General features: G+C 44.8%; 2 protein-coding genes and 1 pseudogene across 19 annotated transcripts in view; 1 reads left to right on the forward strand and 2 right to left on the reverse strand.

Moving 5' to 3' along the window:
* The window catches only part of Tubgcp2 (tubulin gamma complex component 2), a 26,489-nt gene extending 22,676 nt beyond the window's left edge, over positions 1-3,813 (reverse strand). For 4 of the 15 annotated variants that reach the window (XM_087561255.1, XM_087561240.1, XM_087561219.1 and 1 more), the window contains exons 1-2: positions 3,599-3,813; positions 1,136-1,298 (exon numbers count right to left, since the gene is read on the reverse strand). The gene's annotated coding sequence lies outside the window, so the exon portion shown is untranslated. The remainder of the gene's footprint in view (positions 1-1,135; positions 1,299-3,598) is intronic. The other 11 variants (XM_087561254.1, XM_087561224.1, XM_087561199.1 and 8 more) reach the window with 3 other exon arrangements.
* Positions 3,805-8,212, forward strand: Zfp511 (zinc finger protein 511). Of its 4 annotated transcripts, none has more exon segments than NM_001106309.1 (6): positions 3,805-4,037; positions 4,255-4,328; positions 4,656-4,857; positions 4,944-5,068; positions 7,024-7,143; positions 7,833-8,212. In NM_001106309.1, coding segments are annotated over 6 exon segments (753 nt in total). In that variant the 5' UTR covers positions 3,805-3,884; the 3' UTR covers positions 7,912-8,212.
* A 10,417-nt stretch (positions 8,213-18,629) lies between these two features.
* Nt5c3a-ps1 (5'-nucleotidase, cytosolic IIIA, pseudogene 1) lies at positions 18,630-19,557 on the reverse strand (annotated as a pseudogene).
* Between the last annotated feature and the right edge of the window lie 4,181 nt (positions 19,558-23,738).

Raw genomic sequence — 23,738 nt, forward strand, 5'->3', positions numbered from 1 at the left:
GGGGCTAAGGCAGGAAGATCCCAGTCAAGATCAGATTGGGACACACAGCAAAAACCTGTCTAAAAATCAAACAGAACTGTATTCATGTCACAGAGCAATAGCAGAAGACAGCATGAGAATTTCTAAACCAGTGTTCCACTGGTTAAGACTGTCATGGTGATTTCTAGCCCACCATCCCAGTGGAAAGTGGCTGACCACTGTGTACAATTTCCTAGTGGGAAACAGATGTACCAACATCCTGGTGCTAACAGCTGACAACACGGGGTCTTTTATTCTTCCACTGATGGCTGAGCTAGTCAGCCAGTACCAGAAGTTCTAATAAAACACATTAAGGAAAACAGACACTAGCTATAGATTCAAAATTAAGCTTAATAAATGTTATGGGTGTTATAGAAACATGGTAATAAACCTCTATTGGGATTTTAAATTTGGAATCCACAAATATTAGTGAAGCTATGCCTGGAGATGAGGCTTTACTATTAGTATCAACAAATTTTCTGAGCATTCTTGTAAATTCTCTAAGACTTTGTAACTCAAAGTTGTGCTAACTGTTGTGCTAACATCTCTAATTGAGACAAGCCCTGAGTTAAATAGTACCAAGGACAGGAGACTCACACACACTCCCACAGTGTGCTAATGTACAAGTGGTACCATCTTGGAACCGTACCTTGAGAGTTCCACACTGTAAACCCATGTAATGGAAGGCAGTTTCTTAGTTTATCAGCCTCCATCAATGGTCAAAACAGGTGCCTCCAAGAATGAAAACAACATGCAAAGCCTAAGTTAATGTCAGATCCCCTGCACAATACTTTCAAATCAAGAGGCATTCAGTGCATCCACAATAAAGAGCACAAAACAGCAGAGTGTAGGCTATGGAGTCTCACACAGTAGGAACATGATTCTGTCACCCATGAGCTGTGAACACCAGGCAAAATGCTAGCTAGCCCCTTGCATGTTTCTCCCGAAAAGAGGGAGTAACAGAGCTACCCAGAGTTGCTATGAAGATTAAACAAAACAAATGCTGCCTTCATATATGCTTGCTCTCTTTTCTGGGAACTGGTCATGGTCACTAAGTAATGTGTAAATCATTTAGTTTTACAAACTAGGCACTGACAGTATCTTAAATGGCAGTTACCTTGGGGTTGGACGCATGGCTCAGCAGTTAAGAGCATTCGGCTGCTCTTACAGAGGACCTGGATTCAGTTCCTAGCTCCCACATAGTAGTAGCTCGAAACCATCTATAAACTCCAATCCCAGGGGATCCAATACTCTTCTAGTCTCCATGGACACTGCATGCACTTGGGTGTGCAGACAAAAATGCAGAGAAAAGCACCCAGACATACAAAAATAAGTAAAATGTTCAAGAGTTATTTTTAAAAATATATTGGTAGGTCCCAAAAGAGGTACTTTAAGCTACCTGGCAAGCAAACACAAAACCCCAATTTCTCCCCCCACCCCCAAGGTCTCTTCAAATCAGCAGTAACCATGAGCCTTTTCAAGGCTTGAAGGCAACATGCAGACGGCAAAGAAGATGTAAACCACCAACACCAAGCCCTGCCCACCAGACACGGGGCAGAGCTACTCCATGGAGACACCACCTACACACATACTTGTTTTAAAATCATATCCAAGAAAAATGTGTAAATCCTCAGACATCACTCTCTCTTTCCCATGTATTAATCCAAGGAGTCTGCCAAGCTTCATGATTTGCAGATAACTACAAAAGGGGCGGGGGGCTTCTCTCATCTCTAAGTAGTAGCTTCCTTTAAGTGTTTAGATATGTCCCAGGAGGCTGGGGATTTAGCTCAGTGGTAGAGCGCTTGCTTGCCTAGCAAGCACAAGGCCCTGGGTTCAGTCCCCAGCTCCAAAAAAAAGAAAAAGAAAAAAAAAAAGATATGTCCCAGGAGATATATCTAAACTTTCGATTGTCATAACAACTGAAAAGACACTCAGCAATTTCCTGGCAAGGGACAGGGACAGCAATGTCAACACAATTGTCCTACATACAAGAAGACAGAGTTACAGTTGAAAGGCACAGCTGTAACAAAGTCTGACTGACTCTAAAACGGCCTGCTTGACCTTCTGACACGCCTTGGTTTCTATCTTTACTAATCACTACAGATGTTCTGAGGTAAACACAACTGATTTAGCAAGTCTGGCATAACTGGTCATGAGCAAGTCAGGTGCACATTGTCAATCGCCGGTGATTGAGAAAAAGTTGGGATGGAGGCAGAGAGGTGTGAAAAGGGAGAGATTCTGGAGCAGAGGTTCCCAAGCTGTGGGTCAGGACCCCACAACTCTTTCACAGGCATCACACGTCTCACATCTTACACAACAAATACAGTACGTTTCCATAGCAGCGGCAATGAACTAGCTTTACGGTTGGGGGTCAGCACAACGTGAACAGATGCATTAAAGGGGTGGAGGCATTAGGAAGGTTGAGAACCATTACAGGCTCCTGGATCACAGTACAAACCAACCTGTGCTGGTCGGTTTTTGTACATTTGACACAAACGTAGACATATCTGGGAGGATGGAATCTCAACTGAGAAACTCTCTCTATCAGATCAGCCTGTACACAGCCTGTGGGCGCATCTCTTTGGCTGATGACTAACAGGGGAGGGTCTGGATCACTGTGGAGTGGGCCACTCCTGAGCAAGAAAGCAGGCTGGCCTGAGGTGGATTATAATGCTCAACCTTTAATACCCAGCATTTAGGATGCACTGACGGGTAGATAGATCTTCTAGTTCAAGGCCAGTATGGTCTACAGAACAAATTCCAGGGCTACACAGTGGAATCCTATCTCAAAAAAAAAAAAAAAAAAAAAAAGCCTCCAAACAAAACACCTAACCAAAACATGGCCTGTCAAAAAAAATTTATAATTTATAATTTGCAAAATGTCAAGAATCCAAACGCTTTTACAGAGTCAGAGGAATGAGAGATAATCACCCCTAGCCCATAAACAGCTGTCTAGGTATGTATCAGAAACTTTCATCTCCAGAACTTAATAACAAAAAGGTTTTCTTCCTTCCTTTTTCTTCCTCCCTTTCTTCTCCTCCTCTTCGTCTCCCTCGTGCCCCCTCTCCTCCCACATCTCCTACCTTCCCAGGTCCCTCTTGTTAAGAGAAGGTTTTTACTGTGAGTAAGAGGGAAAATATCCAGAGACAGAATAGAGAGCAAGAGAAACAGACTGGACAAGGCCTGGGCTGAGAGAGAAGGGAGAATAGCCCCAAAAGGTTTTCATTTGTATCTGTTAAACAGTAGTGTCTCTTCTTTCTTGAAGCTACATTCATACAGGGAGGACCCGCTCTATAACTATTTTGGGAGAGGAGCAAAGTCAAAGCACCCCGAAGTGTCTGCTGCACATTTCGGTCGTCTTTCTATTTAGGTTAGGGTTTCTTCCCAACCTGCCTCAACTGCAGCGGGCCCTGACTCCTTCACCCCTGAACCCTGAGCACCTGCAGCAGATGCAGAAGACCAGCAGGTCAGCACTGCGGGGCTGTCATGAGAGAAGGGTCACACTAACGACAAACGTCCCAAAACCGCTCCCTCCAGCTGGACGTCTGGAGAGGACAGAAACAGTCAGAGGCTGTCGTACCGTGGAGCTGGGGACAAGCCCAGGCTGGTAGACCGGACCGCCGGCGGCAGAGGCCCAAGAGAATCAGGCTCTTCACCGCTGCAGACCAGCCTGGCTCGCGTTCCGGATCCCGCGCCCGGCTCCAGCCCCGCCCTTCTCCGACCGGTTCCCGCCACAACATAGACCCAGCCCTGACTCACCTCCGCGCGTCGCGTCCCGCCCCGCAGGGTCGCCACAGGAAGTTAATAGACGTCACGTCCGTCACCACCCCTCCGACGGTGGCCGAAGGGCTGCGGCGGCCGTAGTGATGTTGCTTCCCCCTGCACTATATTCCCGCCTGGCCGGCGAGCCCGGGGCAGCTGAACCGCTGCCCGTGGAGCGCAACCCTGCGGCTGGGGAGGCACCCTTCCGATATGCGCCGCGTCCCGTGCGCTTCCCGCGGGATCACGAATTCTTCGAGGTGCGTGAGAAACCCGGCGAAAGATCTCCTGAGCTCCCCCCCACGGGGCGGGGCCTAGGAGCAGGACTGCCGCTGTGGGCGGGGCTTGTGGGGCGGGACCTATGGACAGGACCAAGGGGTTGGATGCATCTCTGTGAGTTGGGGCGTGGCTCAAAGTTGTAGGGCGCGGCTTCGAGGCCCGAGTCCACCCACGGCTCTTGGCGCGTGTCTTCTGTAGGATGGGGATGTGCAGCGGCACCTGTACTTGCAGGACATGCTCACGCAAGTGTCCGAGACGCCGGAAAAATCCATGTGAGCAGCTTGGCTTCGAGGCCTTACTCGGCTTGCTAGTGCTATCCTGATTCCTCCTCTCTCGTCCGCTTACACCCCGGAACTCCTGCCCCTCCCAGATGACACCTAAGTAGCATCCGCTTAGCACCACCCTGCCCGCACATGAGCACGGCTTGTTTGGGTCTTCCCTCCCCTAGTCTATTAGTAAGGTTCGGGGTGGCACAAGAAACGCTGTACTTGTTCCAGGATCAGCTGTAATCTGTGTAGGAAGTCCTGCTGGAATTCCTATCTTGGGATAATTGGGGGGAGGAGGAGACATTCTTCCAAGAGACACACCTCCTTCCCCAGGGTGCCCGAGTTCACCTGTCAGGTGGCTGGCTGTTGCCAAGTGTTTGCCGCCATAGAAGACTACCAACACCACTACCACATGATGCATGGAAATACCTGCTCCTTCTGCAACCGCGCCTTCCCCTCTGGGCATTTGCTGGATGTCCACATCCTGGAATGGCACGATTCTCTATTTCAGATCCTGGCCCAGAGGCAAGACATGGTGGGTGTTGACTACACTGGGCAGTTGTGACTGGGATCAGGGCTTAGGGCAGGATGAGAGTGGAGGTGACACCTTATTCTTTGTAGTACCAGTGCTTGGTTGAAAGCTGCCCAGAGAAGTTCAAGACCAGCCAAGACCGGAAGGATCACATGGTGAGGCTACACCTGTACCCTGCGGATTTCCGGTTTGATAAGCCCAAGACAAACAGAGGGTACGTGAGGGACCCAGTTGTGACTGTCCCTAGTCTTAAGCCTGGGAACAGACACTGTGGCCAAACCTTAGTTTTTATATACAGGTAGCTGAAACGCTGAGGACAGTGAGTTAGTATGCTTGGGTTATACATTGATGGAGTCAGGAGGGCACTGAGAGCAGAGGGTGGGGTGCTAGCAGATGCTTGGGCTGGTCTGGTGTCTTTCATGGCCCTCTGATGCTACCAGCAGGGCAATGGGGGCTGTCTCAAGTGTGTGTGCTCTTCACATGTCTCCCGTGGGCCCCCCTAGGGCTTTTGTGTTTTTTTCTTTCCACCACTTACTTTTATAAACTTATCAACAAAGCTGTCTGTTAGCATGACTGTTTAGACTGCCCTGGGGAAAAGAATTCCTGGAAGAACTTTGAGAGGAATGCTCTTTTGCTTCCTTTAAAAAAAAAAAAAAAACGATCCCTTTCCATGAACTCCCATAATCATTAGTCATTGCATTGACTGGGGTTGGGGACACAGCTCATTCTGTGAAGTGCATATAAGTTTGAGGTTCAATCCCTAGCACCTACCAAAAAAGCCAAGTGTGGTGTACACATGTGGTGCTAGCAGCAAGAAAGTGAAGACAGGTTTCCTGGAGTTAGGCCAGCTAGCTTAGCCTAATCTGTGAGCTCTGGGTTCCAGTGAGAGACCTCGTCTCTACAAGGTAGATGGCTCCTAGAAAATGAGTCCTGAGGTTGGCTTCTGTCCTGTTCATATAAACATACACCATACACAGTATACACACCTAAGCATACACACAGAATAAATAAAGTTTGCATGAATTGGAGTCTATTTTCTTCAAACAGTGCACCTTTCCATGTAAAATAATTGCAAAGCCCATTTTATTGTGGGAATGCTTCCTGAGAATCTGAGTCTTCAATACTTTTTGACTTCTACAGAGCTGGATCAGCTCATTGGTAGTAGTGGCAAGAATCTGTGTAATCTAGTTAGTTCTAGTAAATCTCTCCCTCATGGAAAGACATTTGGGCACTGGGATATAACTCAGGAGCAGAGTTTGATTCCCAATATCCGCCTCAGATGGCTCATAACTGCTTGTAATTTCAATTGGATCCCTCCAAGGGATCCAGTGCCTTTTTTTTTTTTTTAAATGAGAGAAGAAGAATAGAAGGGGGGATAAGTAAAAGAGGCCAGTCATGGGCACATAGAGGGAAGGGGGAAGGGGAAGAGAGCATGAAAGCAGAGAATTGAAGAACAAAAAGAGTGATCCAGTGCTTTTTACCTCTAGGCATACACACGTGTGGCACCCAGAAGCAACACATACACACACACACACACACACACACACACACACACACACACACACATGCACATCAATACAAAAATGTTTAAAATCTTGAAGAAAAGTCCTAGTCAGGGCTGAGTGTGGTGGTACATGCCTTTAATCTCAGTAGTTGGAAAGCAGAGACAAGGCAAATCTCAGTTTAGAGGCCAGCCTGGTCTACATACCATGTTTTTCACCCTTTTGGGGGGTGGGGGAGTTAAGGGTAGGGGAGATGTCTCTCTGTGAGAGCCCTGGCTCACCTGGAACTCACTTCGTAGACCTAGCTAGTCTTTAGAACCCAAAGAGAGCACCCGTCTCTCCCTTCCTAGTGCTAGGATTAAAGGCATACACTTGTACCTGGCCACAGCTGTCTTAGAAAGGGGGAGAGATGAGGACCATTATACTTAAATTTATAAGTTATCAGACTTAGTTATATAAACACGCAACCATTGCCATGGAGCCTTCTTCTCTTTCCATTAGGAACATTTCATTTTAACAGTAAATGGTGCCAAAATAGTAAAAAACAAAAACAAACAAACAAACAAACAAAACCCCAACATTTTTGCAGGGAAAAAAATGGTGTCTTCCTTGGAAGCTTCATACTGGAAGCCGGTAGAAGTGTTGCTCACTGCTCTGTTCTCTGTAGCCCAGCCATGCCAGCTGCTGCAGACACAGCAGCCAGAGCCCTGAGAGATGACAGCGATGCCATGGAGGTCTGCTTGGAACCTGCTGCCCCACCTCCCTGCAGAAGGACCTACAGTCACAGGTCTGTGCACATCTTCCTGTATAACCCTAGGCTTGAAAGTGGGCGACACTGGGCAGGAAGATGTGCTTCATCGCAGGTGACACCCTAAATATTCTAGTTTCCCTCCCTTTGCTTTGGATCCTGGAGCCCAGCATGTAGAGACACACACACACACACACACACACACACACACACACACACACACACACACACGATGACACTGTCATCTGCTGGGTGGAACTGACGACCTTCTCCCACACTTGCCTGCCAGATAGTCTTTCTCAGATTGAGCTAATATCAACTGTTATTTTGGGACATGTATGTCCCTCAGTTGCCTTCCAGCCGCCATCTTCCCACAGTTTTTTGGACCTTGGCCTTGAGTACCCTGCCTGCCTGTAGTGATTAGATTTCAGCAATGTAGCTAACAGGAAACCATTGCAACAGGAGCCCCGGCAGGAGCCGACCTTGCTGGCTAATTTCTTCTAAGCAAATGTATGGTGGTACCAGGAAGCCATCCCACAGGAAGTAGGTCTGAGACCAGGAGCTGATCCTAGGACCCAAGAGGGCAGACCCTGTTTCCTGAGTGTCCCACAGAGCCCAAGGAGAACATTCCAGAATACAAATGTGAAGGAAGTACAAGCTGCTGTTGTAAGTTTGGCTGCATGTTGTCAGAAGTAATGCCATTGTTTAATATGACTTTTCTGTTCCAGAATACCTTCTACTGTCTGTTTTGGCCAGGGTGCAGCCAGAGGGTTTAAAAGCACCAAGAAAAAAAACAAACACCACTGATGGATCCAGGCTAGGAAAGCCAGACAGACTTTCAGGGAGGGGTGTGCCAGGGCCTTGCTTCTGGATCGATGCCCTGAGCTGGACCCTTGCCACCTCCTTATTTCCATCTCTGGTCACTTGAAACAACCAGTGTGAAGAAACCCAGGATCTGCAGATTCCAGAAATAACCAGGAACACTGAAGGAGGGAGGTGGAGAGACCACTTACCTGCTCTGCAGTACCTACTCTAAGAATGTCACTATGAGCACGTGTAATAAATTCTTTTTCACTGATGGCCTCTGTTTTTCTTCGTGTGTTCTTGGGCCAGATAGAGAAGGGAATGGTGTGAACCATGAGTATTTTGCTTTCGATAGCGAGGGTTAGAGAGATTTGTACAGTCTCTGTGTCCTATAGAAGCTGTGAGGGAAGGTTCCAGCACAGCCACAGGTTAGTCTGGGGTCCTCATTCTCTAAGAGACATCCTTGTTGTCTCTGTGCCCTACCCAGCCCGTTAAACCCCACTAGGACATAGTATCTGGAAGGGTGCAGGAAGAAACCCTGGGAGGGACTTGGACACACACTACAGGAAGGTTGGGGCAGCTGTGGAGCAGATGTTATGATAGTTCACAGGGCTAAAGGTCCTACTGTATACCTATCTCCTGAATGTGAAGGCAGTGGACACTGCCTCTTTGGTGGCAGAATGCTAGGACGACTAGGGAGGCCTCGACTGCTGTCACATGTTTACGAGTCCAAGGAAGTCAGGAACACAGCATCTCACAAAGACCTTCAACAAGGAGAGATGCTGTTCATTTTTCTTTTGTTGTTGTTTGTTTTGAGATTTAGTTTTATTATGTATAAGCACACATGAGGGCAGGTGTCTGCAGAGGCTCTAGCCTGGAGCTAGAGTTACAGACTTCTGATGTGGTTGATGGGAATCCAACTTGGATCTTCTAAAGGAGCAGTGTGTGCTCTTAACCACTGAACCATCTCTCCAGTCCAAGAGAGATAGCTTTTAAAAGAGACAAAAAGGAATTCTGGAGGTGGAAGTATAGTACTTGAAGCTTTAAAAATTCACTAAACGATTCCCAAGGAGAGATTGGATAATGCAAGTCAAGGAATTGAGAAAAGGGAAAAGATGAGGTTATGTGGCTGTCATCTAGAATTCCAACACTGGGAAGGCTGAGAGCTCAAGGCCAGCCAGGACTACAAAGTAAATCCCAGGATGGGTGGGGGACAAAGAATAGACTGAAAGTGTTCACAGAAATAGGAAAGATAATCTTAAAATTTATATGGATGCACAAAATAGTAATGTTAGAGATATCACCATACCTGCTTACAAATTAGGATACAGTGCTATAATAAAAAACAACCCAGTAGCTAAACAGAGAAACTTTTTCTTGGAAAACCTAAAAACAAAACAAAAGAAAACCAGCATGGTAAAGGCATGAAAACAGGTAAGTAGATCAATGGGGATTAAGTAACCAGAAATATAATAATAATAATAATAATAATAATAATAATAATAATAATAATGAGAAGAAGGAGAGGAGATGGAGGAGGAAGGAGAGGAGGAGGAGGAAGAAGAAGAAGACAAGAAGAAGAAGAGGGAGAAGAAGAAGAAGAAGAAGAAGAAGAAGAAGAAGAAGAAGAAGAAGAAGAAGAAGAAGAAGAAGAAGAAGAAGAGGAAGAAGAGGAAGAAGAGGAAGAAGAAGAAATACTGAGTGGTTAGAGAGAGGAATGAGGATAAAGTTACCAGAAATCAGCTTATGTAGCTAAAGTCACCTAATCTGAAAAAGGTGTCAAGTACATGGGAGAGAAGATACTTTTCATGTATGGCCCTGGGAAAGAGTGGGTACCATACATACAGAAGAATGAAGCCAGGCCCTGGCTTTATCTGCACAAAACTCTAGCTGGATCAAAGGTGCCACACCCACTCCAGTGGAGTCTGCGTGACATGAAGCTCTTGTGCTTCGTTTCTATCCAGAACAGAGGCAGGTGCCTGGAATGGCTCGGCCTCCTGGAGGTCCTGGCCGTCTCCCTACAAATAGATGATGATGGGGGTCTATGCTTTCAGTGGAGGTGCCTTCTGTGTTCTAGCCTTGGTGATCTTAGCAATTTTAAGCCTGTCAGCAATATCTGATTTTAAGAATATAGCAGTGTGGGAAGATGGTTGTGTACCTTTAGATGTCTCAGGAACTGAAAGTTCAGAGACGGAAACGTCTCACACCATCATGATCCTGATGAACTCAACGGCTGCGAAGAATTCAACTGTTGCACCCATTAGTTCCCAGAAAATAGGAGAGAAATTAATTGCAGTTACTAACAACATGGCTGTTCCAGAAAAGCCTTTACCCCCTTTTGAAAAAGTTTTGTTTAGCATGATTCAAAACAATAACGATTCTTTCAGATAGATCATAGACAAGTTCCAACAAGTTGAACAAATTTATCAAGAGTTAACTATGGTTACAAAAGTTTCCTTACTATTCTGAGGGGGCCATAAATATAGAGTTTAAACTTTATTATGGCAAAGATAAATGATGAATGCATACCTGGTGCCCACAAATCTGGCAGTATAACTGCAGTTTTTTAAACTATTGTTTGCAGTTGAGAACTGTTTCCTAGACTGTATGTTTAGCTTTCGTCTTTGCAAGGACATTGGTGGTGTGATGAATAAGAGCTGGATGACTGCCAATTATGATGTACCTGTTCTAACTGCTTAAATATACTCCAAGAAGTAAAGCTTTTTGCAACAGCACACACCTCGAGTTTGTGTCTACCGCACCGAATCCGTTCTCTACCTGAAATCCAAGCCTTGGTCCCTCTGCTGACACACTCCTCTGCGTGGTCTGTGGCAAAAGGTCTTAATATAAGGCCTGGAACTCTGAAACTTAGGAAACAACATGTCAAGATAAAGGCATGAGCAACCAAATACAAGGGCACCTACATACGTAAAAGAAACCTTACTAAAGCTCAAAACAAATATTGCACCTCACACAATAATAGTAGGAGATTTCAACACCCCACTCTCATCAATGGACAGATCATGGAAACAGAAATTAAACAGAGATGTAGACAGACTAAGAGAAGTCATGAGCCAAATGGACTTGACAGATATTTATAGAACATTCTATCCTAAAGCAAAAGGATATACCTTCTTCTCAGCTCCTCATGGTACTTTCTCCAAAATTGACCATATAATTGGTCAAAAAACGGGCCTCAACAGGTACAGAAAGATAGAAATAATCCCATGTGTGCTATCAGACCACCACGGCCTAAAACTGGTCTTCAATAACAATGAGGGAAGAATGCCCACATATACGTGGAAATTGAACAATGCTCTACTCAGTGATAACCTGGTAAAGGAAGAAATAAAGAAAGAAATTAAAGACTTCTTAGAATTTAATGAAAATGAAGGTACAACATACCCAAACTTATGGGACACAATGAAAGCTGTGCTAAGAGGAAAACTCATAGCGCTGAGTGCCTGCAGAAAGAAACAGGAAAGAGCATATGTCAGCAGCTTGACAGCACACTTAAAAGCTCTAGAACAAAAAGAAGCAAATACACCCAGGAGGAGTAGAAGGCAGGAAATAATCAAACTCAGAGCTGAAATCAACCAAGTAGAAACAAAAAGGACCATAGAAAGAATCAACAGAACCAAAAGTTGGTTCTTTGAGAAAATCAACAAGATAGATAAACCCTTAGCCAGACTAACAAGAGGACACAGAGAGTGCGTCCAAATTAACAAAATCAGAAACGAAAAGGGAGACATAACTACAGATTCGGAGGAAATTCAAAAAATCATCAGATCTTACTATAAAAGCCTATATTCAACAAAAAGACCCAGTCCTGAAAATCTGCAGGAAATGGACAATTTCCTAGACAGATACCAGGTACCAAAGTTAAATCAGGAACAGATAAACCAGTTAAACAACCCCATAACTCCTAAGGAAATAGAAGCAGTCATTAAAGGTCTCCCAACCAAAAAGAGCCCAGGTCCAGACGGGTTTAGTGCAGAATTCTATCAGACCTTCATAGAAGACCTCATACCAATATTATCCAAACTATTCCACAAAATTGAAACAGATGGAGCATTACCGAATTCCTTCTATGAAGCCACAATTATTCTTATACCTAAACCACACAAAGACCCAACAAAGAAAGAGAACTTCAGACCAATTTCCCTTATGAATATCGACGCAAAAATACTCAACAAAATTCTGGCAAACCGAATCCAAGAGCACATCAAAACAATCATCCACCATGATCAAGTAGGCTTCATCCCAGGCATGCAGGGATGGTTTAATATACGGAAAACCATCAACGTGATCCATTATATAAACAAACTGAAAGAACAAAACCACATGATCATTTCATTAGATGCTGAGAAAGCATTTGACAAAATTCAACACCCCTTCATGATAAAAGTCCTGGAAAGAATAGGAATTCAAGGCCCATACCTAAACATAGTAAAAGCCATATACAGCAAACCAGTTGCTAACATTAAACTAAATGGAGAGAAACTTGAAGCAATCCCACTAAAATCAGGGACTAGACAAGGCTGCCCACTCTCTCCTTACTTATTCAATATAGTTCTTGAAGTTCTAGCCAGAGCAATCAGACAACAAAAGGAGGTCAAGGGGATACAGATCGGAAAAGAAGAAGTCAAAATCACTATTTGCAGATGATATGATAGTATATTTAAGTGATCCCAAAAGTTCCACCAGAGAACTACTAAAGCTGATAAACAACTTCAGCAAAGTGGCTGGGTATAAAATTAACTCAAATAAATCAGTAACCTTCCTCTACACAAAAGAGAAACAAGCTGAGAAAGAAATTAGGGAAATGACACCCTTCATAATAGACCCAAATAATATAAAGTACCTCGGTGTGATTTTAACCAAGCAAGTAAAAGATTTGTACAATAAGAACTTCAAGACTCTGAAGAAAGAAATTGAAGAAGACCTCAGAAGATGGAAAGATCTCCCATGCTCATGGATTGGCAGGATTAATATAGTAAAAATGGCCATTTTACCAAAAGCGATCTACAGATTGAATGCAATCCCCATCAAAATACCAATCCAATTTTTCAAAGAGTTAGACAGAACAATTTGCAAATTCATCTGGAATAACAAAAAACCCAGGATAGCTAAAACTATCCTCAACAATAAAAGGACTTCAGGGGGAATCACTATCCCTGAACTCAAGCAGTATTACAGAGCAATAGTGATAAAAACTGCATGGTATTGGTACAGAGACAGACAGATAGACCAATGGAACAGAATTGAAGACCCAGAAATGAACCCACACACCTATGGGCACTTGATTTTTGACAAAGGAGCCAAAACCATCAAATGGAAAAAAAGATAGCATTTTCAGCAAATGGTGCTGGTTCAACTGGAGGTCAACATGTAGAAGAATGCAGATCGATCCATGCTTATCACCCTGTACAAAGCTTAAGTCCAAGTGGATCAAGGACCTCCACATCAAACCAGATACACTCAAACTAATAGAAGAAAAACTAGGGCAGCATCTGGAACACATGGGCACTGGAAAAAATTTCCTGAACAAAACACCAATGGCTTATGCTCTAAGATCAAGAATAGACAAATGGGATCTCATAAAACTGCAAAGCTTCTGTAAGGCAAAGGACACTGTGGTTAGGACAAAACGGCAACCAACAGATTGGGAAAAGATCTTTACCAATCCTACAACAGATAGAGGCCTTATATCCAAAATATACAAAGAACTCAAGAAGTTAGACTGCAGGGAGACAAATAACCCTATTAAAAAATGGGGTTTGGAGCTAAACAAAGAATTCACAGCTGAGGAATGCCAAATGGCTGAGAAACACCTAAAGAAATGTTCAACATCTTTAGTCATAAGGGAAATGCAAATCAAAACAACCCTGAGATTTCACCTCACACCAGTGAGAATGGCTAAGATCAAAAACTCAGGTGACAGCAAATGCTGGCGAGGATGCGGAGAAAGAGGAACACTCCTCCATTGTTGGTGGGGTTGCAGACTGGTACAACCATTCTGGAAATCAGTCTGGAGGTTCCTCAGAAAATTGGACATTGAACTGCATGAGGATCCAGCTATACCTCTCTTGGGCATATACCCAAAAGATGCCCCAACATATAAAAAAGACACGTGCTCCACTATGTTCATAGCAGCCTTATTTATAATAGGCAGAAGCTGGAAAGGACCCAGATGCCCTTCAACAGAGGAATGGATACAGAAAATGTGGTACATCTACACAATGGAATATTACTCAGCTATCAAAAACAATGACTTTATGAAATTCGTAGGCAAATGGTTGGAACTGGAAAATATCATCCTGAGTGAGGTAACCCAATCACAGAAAAACACACATGGTATGCACTCATTGATAAGTGGCTATTAGCCCAAATGCTTGAATTACCCTAGATGCCTAGAACAAACGAAACTCAAGACGGATGATCAAAATGTGAATGCTTCACTCCTTCTTTAAAAGGGGAACAAGAATACCCTTGGCAGGGAATAGAGAGGCAAAGATTAAAACAGACACAGAAGGAACACCCATTCAGAGCCTGCCCCACATGTGGCCCATACATATACAGCCATCCAATTAGACAAGATGGATGAAGCAAAGAAGTGCAGGCCGACAGGAGCCGGATGTAGATTGCTCCTGAGAGACACAGCCAGAATACAGCAAAAACAGAGGCGAATGCCAGCAGCAAACCACTGAACTGAGAATAGGACCCCCGTTGAAGGAATCAGAGAAAGAACTGGAAGAGCTTGAAGGGGCTCGAGACCCCATATGTACAATGCCAAGCAACCAGAGCTTCCAGGGACTAAGCCACTACCTAAAGACTATACATGGACTGACCCTGGACTCTGACCTCATAGGTAGCAATGAATATCCTAGTAAGAGCACCAGTGGAAGGGGAAGCCCTGGGTCCTGCTAAGTCTGAACCCCCAGTGAACTAGATTGTTGGGGGGAGGGTGGCAATGGGGGGAGGATGGGGAGGGGAACACCCATAAAGAAGGGGAGGGGGAGGGATTAGGGGGATGTTTGCCCGGAAACTGGGAAAGGGAATAACACTCTAAATGTATATAAGAAATACTTAAGTTAATAAAAAAAAAAAGGAAAAAAAAAGGCATGGGCAAGGGCTTTCTATTAAGAACCTAAGAATCTCAGGAAATCTAAGAAGCGATGTGCAGGATTTATATATAGAGAAGTGTACCATGAAGAAAACAGGTAGCCTGCAGAATGGGAGAAGCTCCTTGCTAGCTGTCTAATAAGGAATTACTAGCTAGAACAGTGGTTCTCAACCCATGGGCCATGATTCCCCTCAGGGGTCACATGTCAGGTATTCACACAACAATTCATAACAGTGGCAAAAATATAGTCATGAAGTAGCAACAAAAATAATTTTATGGTTAAAGATCACCACAATATGAAATATATTAAAGGGTTGCAGTGTTAGGAAGGTTGAGAACTACTGATGTGGTCTAGAAAGAACTCAAGACATTAAATACCAAAAGAATAATAACACTATCAATAAGTACACAGTGAAATGAAGTTATTAGAAGTAGCCAGTAAATATATGAAAAAGAGATTCCACTTGACCTGTCAGAATTACAACCATCAATAGAATGAGGACAAAGGCTGAAGGGGTGGCTTAGTACTGGAGAGCGAGTGCTGCAGTTGGAGAGGACCGGAGTTAGTTCCCAGCCATGATATCAGGCAGCTCGCACTGTCTGTATCTCTGGCTCCAGAATATCCAGTTCATTCTTTTGATCTCCATAAGTGCTTACACACATGTGCCCATAGCTCCACACAGGCACATACACACAATTTAAAAAAAATAATATTTTGAACCCGGGTCTCACTATGTAGCCTGACTGGAACTTGCTATGGAGGCCAAACTGGCCTCGAGCTCACAAAAATTTGCCTGCCTCTGCCTTCTGAGTTGTGGGATTAAAGGCATGCATTATCATACCTGGAAATAAAATAACTTAAGAATAATAATAAATGGTTGGCAAGAGAGACAGCTCAGATGTTAAGAGCATTGGTTATTCTTCCACAGGGCCTTCTGGTACCCCATTCAGTTCCCATCATCCACATGGTGACTTAACAAGCACCTCCAGGGGAATCCAACATCCTCTTCTGACCATACTATACTTGCATAGTACACAGACACATGCAGGCAAAATACTCCTACATGTAAAAGAAAAATAAAGTATCAAAATTTTTAAATGAAAGCAAAGTCTGGAGAAGATGTGGAGAAAAGGAACCTTTAACACTGTTGGTGTGATGTAAAGTACTACAGAAGCCAAAGTGATGGTGGCTCAAAAACTAACAACATAAGCTACATCTTACTCCTCAGGACATACACACACAGACAGACACAGAGTGAGGAAGGGGACAGATGATTGTGGAAACAATGTTTCAGTTTCTTAGACACAGTCACTGTCTGACCCAGTAGCCCCTCCACTCTTAGGTCTATACCCCAAGAGAAACAAGAGACACATTCACATAGAAAAACATGTTCATGAATGTTCACAGCGGCATGATTCCCAACAGGCAAAGGATAAAAAGCAACTCATATAATCAACTATCAAAAGGGTAGACAAGTGGGCTACATACCTATACCTGGAATTTTTTTCAGGCAGAACAAATCCACTCCTAGTGAAAGTTCTGAATAGTAAAAGCACCCCAGGTGGAGTGTTGGTTTGCATTACATTAGGGCTGGGCAGTGGGGAGGGATAGGGAAAGTGGCTAAAGGAGAGAGTTTCCTTTGGTGGTGATGAAAATGCTTTAACATGACTGTGGTGATGGTGAAGAACAGACCGAATGGGGGCCAGAAGGCTTGTGAGCTATTTCTCAGTATAGCTCTTTTACAGAACAAACGGAGTGAACAACAATGAGAGTCTGGAATTGCTGTGCTGCTGCTGTCTTCTAACCCAGAGAATGGGCCTTGAATACTAGATGAGAGTGGAGAATTGAACCGGGGTCCTGATGCCTTGCCTTGCCTTGCCTTGTCTTCCCTTGCCTTGTCTTGCCTTCCCTTTCCTTCTCTGCTTCTTTCCTTCTTTCCTTCTTTCCTTCTTCCTCTCTCTCTCTCTCTCTCTCTCTCTCTCTCTCTCTCTCTCTCTCTCTCTCTTGCTAATTTTAACCTTAAGATAATTTTTCTTTTTTCTTAACTTTTTATTGATTCTTTATATTTTACATCATGCACCCCAGTCCCACTCATTTCCCCTCATATCTGCCCTCTGCTCTTGTAGCCTCTCGCTAGCAAATAAAAAACATACAAACAGATGAAACAAATAAACCAAAAACCCAACAACCCAAAACCAAAACATCTTGTCATGGAAGCTGCAGTGTGTCACAGAGTGTCCCATAGTATACCCCTCTCTCTGCACGTTTTCACTTGCAAATGTTCATTGTAATGAGTCATTGGTTTGGTTCAAGGTCTCTGGCTTCTGTGACACTGTCAACACTGGGTCCTCATCAGGACAGCTCTCCCAACTACCACAGATGGTAAGAAGTGATGGGGGAGGGCATCACTCCTATGCCTTTTCCACCTCATGGTCGATGGTTGGCCAGGACAGCTCTTCCCTGCCTGTGCCTTCAGGGCCACTCACCTGCACCCAGTCATTAGGGCCAGCTCTACTGTGCTGCCCAGGAGAGGTGCAGGGCCCACTTTCCAGGGTGCTTTGGGCAAGAAGGGGTAGGGCCAGCTCTCCTGCTCTCATGACCTTGTGGTCAGCTCTTTTGACAGCCACATATGGCAAGGGGTGGGGAGGGGAGCATAACTCAGCAGAAGAGTGGCACAGTCAGCACTCTAGTGCTCTCCCACTCAGGGCCTGCTCACCCTCACCGGCACCCCCACCACCAGGGCCAGCTCTATGTGCTGTCTAAGGGAAGGTATAGGGCCAGCTCTCCCAATTGCTACCTTCAGTGAGAGGTAGGGCAGGCTCTCCAGAGCGTCACAGCCATTGAGGGGTGGGGCCAGTTCTGTTCAGTCCCTAGACATTCACTTGGTCCCTGGCAGCTGCCCAGACTAGGGACCCCTCAGGGACCTCTAGTGGTAATCTGGACATCAACACTGACCTCTGGTGCTGCATAGCCACAGACCCAGACATGGCCCTCAGAGGCAGCACGGGCTAGGACTTCACCATAACCTCAGGTGGTGGGACTGGCTATTTCTCTCCATCCTTTGCCTCCAGTTCCATCTCTCTTCAGAGTGCTAAAACTATTCCACTTCTCTTTCTCTCCAATCTGTCCACTTGAACATTGTACATACTTGTACATTGTAGTGACTCCTGCTGAGAGGGGCCACATGACTGGCAGGCCTCTGGGTGGTTTCCTCCATTTGTGTGGTGTGGCAGGTGGCAAGCCTCTAGGTGTTTACAGCCCACCTGTGGGACTTCCTATACCGTGTTGAATGGTGATAGGCAGGGCTCTGCATGTCTACAGTCTGTGGAAGGTGTGTGTTTGTGGTTGTCTTTCTCTGCTAGTACTGCTTGGCCAGGCTCTGTCTTCTTCCTCTGGCCTGCACTGCATGGTGGTGGGCCTGCGAAGGGGCTGCAGCTACATGTCCAACACATCTGAAGATCCCTCAGGTATTCAGAACTGGAGAGGCAAAAATGCCAAGAACAAGACTGTATTCTAAATTAAACTCTTTCCTTAAGATGGACAGTGCTTGTGTCCATTGCAGCTGTGGGAGAAATCCTCTCTTAAATGCCTTGATTATAATGTCTTCTGTAAAATAGAGTTGACGACCTCTGGTGACTGTTCTTTTACTAAAACAATATCATACGAGCCCACGTGTTTTTCTTAAAGCTCGTCTACGCTGTCATTCAGATACCTAATTTTCAGAACGTGTTCAACATTTGTCTATGCCACCTACCATCTTTAAGTCCCCTTGGGGGTCTCCAGGCACAATGGTGTTGCTGTTCCTTTCCATTGGGCTGAAATAATCTATACTCCTAAAGGTACCGTTATGTTTCTTGAATGCACGACTTAGTTCTCCTTTGAATCCTTTCAGCACTCCATTTTCGTCAACTTGTATGAAGTTGGATGCTACTTTGACACCTTAGTGATAAACTCCATCCTGACAGACACCTTCCTCAAGCATAGCACTGATACCAGCCAGAGATACGAACATGGGGGTACTGTGCTGTTGAAGTTTATTGAAGAGATTCTCATATCCTTCTCTGAGTATAAGATCAGAGTGTGCCACAGTATCTTTAAGTTTGACTTTTAGTATGTCTGTGTCAACAGGCAAACCATGAGGTTGAGTAGACCACTTTACCATGTAAGGGACCTTCTCTTCCACAGTGAGAACAGGATCCGCTTCACTAGTGTACTAGTTCCTTTAGCAGCAGCAACTTTCGTCCACACTCCCCTGTAACGGTTTACAGCTGTCAATGGTATTATATATGATGGGCATCTTGTCCCACTGTAGGAAAACCTACTTAGTGTCTTATCAACATCTGTTCTTGTCTGAGGTTTGGCAGTTTCTCCTTTAGTGAGACCACAGATAATCTCTTCTGCTATTGCAGGGTTCTTGATTTGAATACGCTTTTCTGAAATTCTGGCATCATCTCAATGATCTTGGTCTTGAGGTCTGATTTTCTCTCTCCAAAGTGACTATGTACTGGGTCGGCACCACACCCACCACACCTGCCACTGCTGTGCACATGACATCACTGAACTGGGCACTGTGTCCACCAGTGCCAGGACCTGTGGGTCCAAGAACAGGCAGGCCTGCACCTGACAAGCCCCAGAGGGTATGAACCCAAGGGCACAGCCACATGCCTCACACTCTTGTAGTTGATGTTGTTTCTGTTGTTGTTTATTTGTTTGTTTGTTTCCCCCAAAAGAGGATTTCTCTACATAACAGCCCTGGCTATCCTGGAACTCACAGAAGTACCCTTGCTGTTGCCTCCCAAGTGTTGGGTTTAAAGTGTACACCACTGCCCAGCATCTTTTGTTCATTTATTTTTTGGTTTTATTTAATGAGTGTGGGCATTTTGTCTGTATGTATGCTGTGTGCCATATGCATGTCTGGTGTCTGAGAAGGCTGGGAGAAGATGTTGGATTCCCTGGGATCCAGTTGTGGATGTTAGTGAGCCACGATGTGGGTGCTAGAAATTAAACCTAGGGCCTCTGGAAGAGCAGCCAGGGCTCTCACCTACAGAGTCACATTTCCAGCCTTCTTTTAACTTTTTAAACATTTTTACTTGATGTGTATGGGTTTACTGCCTGAATGTATTTCTATGCATCATGAGTGTGCCTGGTGCTGGAGGAGGCCAGAAGAGGGTATTGGATCCCCTGGGATTGGAGTTAAATGAGAATTGAACACAAGTTCTCTGGAAGAGTAGACAGTGCTCTTTTTTTTTTTTTTTGGTTCTTTTTTTCGGAGCTGGGGATCGAACCCAGGGCCTTGCGCTTCCTAGGTAAGCGCTCTACCACTGAGCTAAATCCCCAGCCCCATAGACAGTGCTCTTAATCACTGATCTCTCTCTCTAGCCCCCAAGACCTGCTTTAAAGGGTAAAAAAGATTTTTTTAATTATACATAGATATGGATCTGCATTTGGGTATGTGCACATGAGTGCACGCACCTGTAGAAGCTAAAGGCATTGGATCCCCAGGAGCAGAACTATAGACAGCTGTGAGCTGCCTGATGTGGATTCAGGGAAACAAACTCAGGCCCTCTGGATCAGCAGCAAGTGCTCTTAACCACTGAGCCATCTCTCCAGCCCCCAGGTCTTGCTTTTTTAAGGTCCTTGCTCTTCTAGAGGTCCTGAGTTCAATTCCTAACAACCACATGGTGGCTCACAACCATCTGTAAAGAGAGCTGATGCCCCCTTTTGTGTGTCTGAAGAGAGCGACAGTGTACTCCTATATATAAAATAAATAAATAATTAAAAAACACATTCTGGGAATGTGTACAGAAAATCATATGCCCTTTAGAGTATGTACCAGGATAACCTCGTGTAGGGGCCCTTCTGAGATCTGAGGTATGTGGTGGTTTGAATAGGTATGACCCTCATAAACTCATGTGTTCGAATGTTTGGACCACAGGGAGTGATGCGCTTAGGAGATGTGGCCTTGCTGGAGGAAGTGTGTCACTGTGGTGGTGGGCTTTGCGGTTTCAAATGGTCAAGTTTTGCCCAGTGTGACCCATAGTCTCCTGCTGCCTGCAGATCAAGGTGTAGATCAAGATCAACTACCTGTCCAGCACCATGTCTGTCTGCAAGCCACCATGCTTCGTGCCATGATGATAATGGACTAAACCTCTGAAATGGTAAGCCCGCCCCAATTAAATGGCTTTTTTATGAGTTGCTGTGGTCATGGTGTCTCTTCACAGCAATAAAACCCTAACTAAGACAAGGGCCTTGTATTGGTAACTACTGGGACTGGGAGGTGGGTCTGTGGATGTTCATAACCCATTCTATCTTTCCCTCTCCTTCTGTCCTTCCATTCCCAATCACATATCAAATGTGTATGAATGCTCATGGGATTCTTCCTGTATGAGCTTGCATGTTCCATAGTATACGAAAAAGCTATTTGGATGCCAGTGTAGTGGCTGGGACTCCCCTGGGACAAACAAAGACATCATGCTCTCAGGCTTGCTTTGAGAACAGGAATGGATGGCCACATAGGAAGCCCATGTTCAATCAAATTTTGTCTTCAAGCTGCACAGAAGGGGCAGGGGACACACCACTCTACCATCACAGTATTTCCTGTGACTCAAGCCTACAACATCCAGCAGAGTCATTACTGTCCCTCTCCTTGAAGCGGCCCAGGAGACCTAATGTCACCACACCAGATGTTTTCTGAAGCAGCAGGAAACAGGCCAATGCTTACAATCCTAAGCAGACCTAAGAGCCTACCTCATTGTGACACTTCCTGCAAACTTGGAGCTTACCAACAAGCTCCTGAGACTTCATGATGGAGACAGTTTCACAGCTGCACAGCTTCCGATTGGTCCTCCTCTTCTACCAACAGAAGTCACACTCACTCCCCACAATTGCTGCTGATCTTTATTTACTGCCACCGTATTTTGTTGTCCCCAAGCTTGAAGCCATTACTCATCGTTTTGATGATGAACAATGCTTCATCACCATTGCATTCCTGAGACTAGGTTTATTCTAGAAATTCACAATTGATTTAACAAAGGAAAACCTCATTTTTGTTTAGTTTTTGTTTGTTTTGAGATAGGGTCTCACCATGTTACCTTGGCTGACCTAGAACTCTCTTTATAGACCAACCTAGGCATAAACTCACAGAGTTCTCTGCCTGCCTCTGCCTCTGGAACTCTAGGATTAAAAGCATGTACAACCATGTTCAACAAATGAAAATCTTATGATTTTCTACTTATTTGATTATTAGGATAAGCACAATACTCATTCATTCATTCATTCACTAAACTTCTTAGCAACCACCTCCAGAAAGGATCCCTAATAATCTGGAAACGGTGACTGAACTCTTAATGCCAATACCTCTTAGCTTGGAAGCATCTCCTTTGAGCAAGCTAGGAGATGGAGGAAACTGTTGTGCAATTCTAGCCATCTGTCCCAGAAAGCTGCTAATAAGGTAAACATGGGACAAACCCTAGAGCTATCTGCCAGAGCAGGTGTCCCTATCGTTGTTCAAAACCAGGTTTGTTCAGAATAGAGACGAACCCATGGCTCTTCTCATAAAGTTTCAAAGAGGACACCCTTGAATGTTTAGGGGGAACGTTTTGGCTATGTGGTTTAGCTTTCTTTTTTCTTTTTATTTTTTGGGGGGGAAGGAAAGGTGGTTTAGCTTTCTAAAACACACACGTTACAAACGTGAAGACATTTCTTCCCCTCATTTGGCCTCCAGTGAAACTTCGCTTCTCTCTACTATCAACCATCTCTGTTTAATGCATGATTTTTTCTTATTTATTTATTTATTTATTTATTTTTTTGGAGCTGTGGACTGAACCCAGGGCCTTGCGCTTGCTAGGCAAGCGCTCTACCACTGAGCTAAATCCCCAACCCCGCATGATTTTTTCTTAATAACACAATTAAATACAATGTAGGATGCAATGTGACAATAAAACATACACACACGGGGTTGGGGATTTAGCTCAGTGGTAGAGCGCTTGCCTAGGAAGCGCAAGGCCCTGGGTTCGATCCCCAGCTCCGAAAAAAAGAACCAGAAAACAAACAAACAAACAACACACACACACACACACACACACACACACACACACACACACAGTACTTTCTTAAAGGGAAAATGAGTTATCAGACCCTAGAGTCAACTGAATAACATCCTTCACAATATCCACAATATTTCAGGAAAATGGCAGTCCATTTAGTCAACGCTTCCCTGGAACACCACCAGATTGAGAGCTGGAGGAGACTGGGAGACAAAGAAGCCAGCAGGCTCCGCTGAAGTATGCTCACCTGCACTCCAATAAGGAAGAGATAGCACTGTCCTTAAATGCCTGTCCTATGACCTTTGTCTACTGTGTATCTGTGCAGAAAAGCTAGGAGGAGATGGTGCCCTCCAGATCTCCTACCTCATCCAGGATCTTAGTCAGATCTGAAGAGTCCCTTCAAGAAACACCAACAGCACTGACCAGGCTCCACCTTCTGAGTGGTCCATAGCAAGTACCCATGCCCTCAGGTCACTATGTTGGAGGTCTTAGACCAGCCCCCAGATTCATACCCAGAGGGGACAAAGCTGATAGGGGTAGCCAGCCCCAGCTCTGTTTGGAAGCTAATGGGTGCGTGAGCCCTGGTTCCCTCCCTGGAGGTGACCATGGTCTTAAGGACCTCGAGGCTATTTTCCAGAACTCATCCAGTACTCTGGCC

This window comes from Rattus norvegicus, chromosome 1 (genome assembly GCF_021556685.1).
Source record: "Rattus norvegicus strain SHRSP/BbbUtx chromosome 1, alternate assembly SHRSP_T2T, whole genome shotgun sequence".
Classification (NCBI taxonomy): domain Eukaryota; kingdom Metazoa; phylum Chordata; class Mammalia; order Rodentia; family Muridae; genus Rattus; species Rattus norvegicus.